Raw genomic sequence first — 2,001 nt, forward strand, 5'->3', positions numbered from 1 at the left:
CCGTGCCCGGGCCGAAACCCCCCCCAGAGTTTCGCAGCGGGCAACCCCCGCCCAGCAGACGCTCTGGGGGTCCCCCAAAGGCGGAGAGGGCGACCGGCGGCAGGAGAGGGTGGCGGGAGGGCGGGCCAAGTGGCGGAGGGGTGTGCGCGAGGGGTGTGTGCGAGGGGTGTGTGCGGGGTGTGTGTGCGGGGGCGGTGTCGTTGGCGCGCCTCCGAGAGGCGGACGAGGCCCTCGAGCTGGCGCGGCGTCGCCGAGATGACGTTCTTGTTGCCCGACATGTTGCGCATCGCCAAGTACGCGCGGATCAGCTCTTGCGCGGCCTCGTCCGAGATCTTCGGATGCACCTCGCGCCGCGCGTACGAGATGTAGTCCATCAGCGTGCGCTGCGGCACGACGGCGTGCGCGGGCGTGCGGTCGAGCTGGTAGAGCTGGACGATGTGCTCAGCGAGCCGCTTGTCGGTCGACTCGTTCACCTGGTGGCGAAGGGTGGGAGACGGGTCTCGGAGACGGTGCGGAGACGGTTGCAGAGAGGGCGCGGGCGCAAAGTAATCTCGGCGAGTCTCTGCGCATCTCGGCGAGTCTCTGCGCATCTCGGCGAGTCTCTGCGCATCTCGGCGAATCTCTGCGCATCTCGGCGAATCTCTGCGCATCTCGGCGAATCTCTGCGCATCTCGGCGAGTCTCTGCGCATCTCGGCGAATCTCGCCTTGTCGAGCACGAGGTAAATCAGGTCGAAGCGCGAGAGCAGCGAGGGCGGCAAGTTGATGTTGTCGACGACGGATCGCTTCGGGTCGTACTTGGAATTGATCGGGTTGGCGGCGGCGAGGACGGACGTGCGCGCGTTGAGCGAGCAGATGATGCCCGCCTACTCTCGGGCGCAACCTCCGGCTGACTCGCGCGTTTCGCGCGCGGCGTCGAGCCGGCGGCGCGACGCCTTTGCGACCGAGACCGTCTGCTGCTCCATCGCCTCGTGCAGGATGGAGCGCGCGCCGTCCGACATCTTGTCGAACTCGTCGATGCAGCAGACGCCGTGGTCCGACAGCACGAGCGCCCCCGACTCGAGCACAAACTGCTTGGTCTCAGGGTCCTTTGTCACGTACGCCGTCAGGCCGACCGCCGACGAGCCCTTGCCCGAAGTGTAGATGCCGCGCGGCGCGACCTACGGGCGAGCTCCGCAGGGCTCCGGGGGAGGCGCAGCGTCGGGTCGCAGCTTGCCGTGCCCCCCGCGCCTTGTGCACGTACTGCAGCAGCTGCGACTTTGCGGTGCCCGGGTCTCCGACGAGCAGAACGTTGACGTCGCCGCGCTTGCGCGCCGAGCCGCCCGACGACTCCTTGTCGATCACCTTGTGCGAGGCACCGAAGAGCTGCAGCAGGATGCCCTTCTTGATGTCGTCCAGCTCCCACACCGACGGCGCGAGCGACTGCGCCAGGTCCTCGTAGAGGGTCGGCGTCTCGGCCAGCGCCTGCAGACGGGGCTCCGAGAAAGCTCCGAGAAGGCTCCGAGGCAAGTGGCTAGTGGTCGACGTCTCGGCCAGCCTTGAGCTCCGCCACGCGCGCGTCCGACACCGCGTCCAGCTCGTTGCCCTCGTGGTACTCCTCGCGCGCCTCGCCGGCCCGCGCCTCGCCGGCGGCGGTCGCGACAGTTGGCTCCGCCTGTCGAGAGGAGCCGCGGTTACGCGCGATTGCGCCGAGGGGAGGGGTCGAGGTCGCGGCGGCCGTCGGCGCCTCCTGCTGCAGCCGCTTCCCCTTGTCGATCTTGCGCACGTGCACGATGTCGACGTACGTCTTGTAGATGGAGCGCACCTAAGGGGAGGCGACTCCGAGACGGCTCCGAGACGGCTCCGGGAAGGCTGCGAGGCACGCCCTGCAGGTGGAGCTCGCCGAGCGGTGGCGCGGGTTCGAGCGGACCGGCGAGGCGCGGTACACGCCGGTGACCTCCACTCGGTCGCCCGGCTTGCAGACGTCCACCAGCCGAGCCCACGTGCACATCGAGACCGTCTGC

General features: G+C 69.1%; 1 protein-coding gene across 1 annotated transcript; it reads right to left on the reverse strand.

The window, feature by feature from the left end:
* Positions 1 to 206: 206 nt before the first annotated feature.
* Positions 207 to 2,000, reverse strand: EMIHUDRAFT_51597 (hypothetical protein; the record flags this gene model as incomplete). Its single annotated transcript, XM_005768419.1, has 5 exons — positions 207 to 473; positions 718 to 864; positions 943 to 1,158; positions 1,238 to 1,511; positions 1,861 to 2,000. Coding segments are annotated over 5 exons (1,044 nt in total), but the record flags the coding sequence as incomplete, so codon positions are not given.
* Position 2,001: the final 1 nt, after the last annotated feature.

This window comes from Emiliania huxleyi (assembly GCF_000372725.1).
Source record: "Emiliania huxleyi CCMP1516 unplaced genomic scaffold EMIHUscaffold_46, whole genome shotgun sequence".
Classification (NCBI taxonomy): domain Eukaryota; phylum Haptophyta; order Isochrysidales; family Noelaerhabdaceae; genus Emiliania; species Emiliania huxleyi.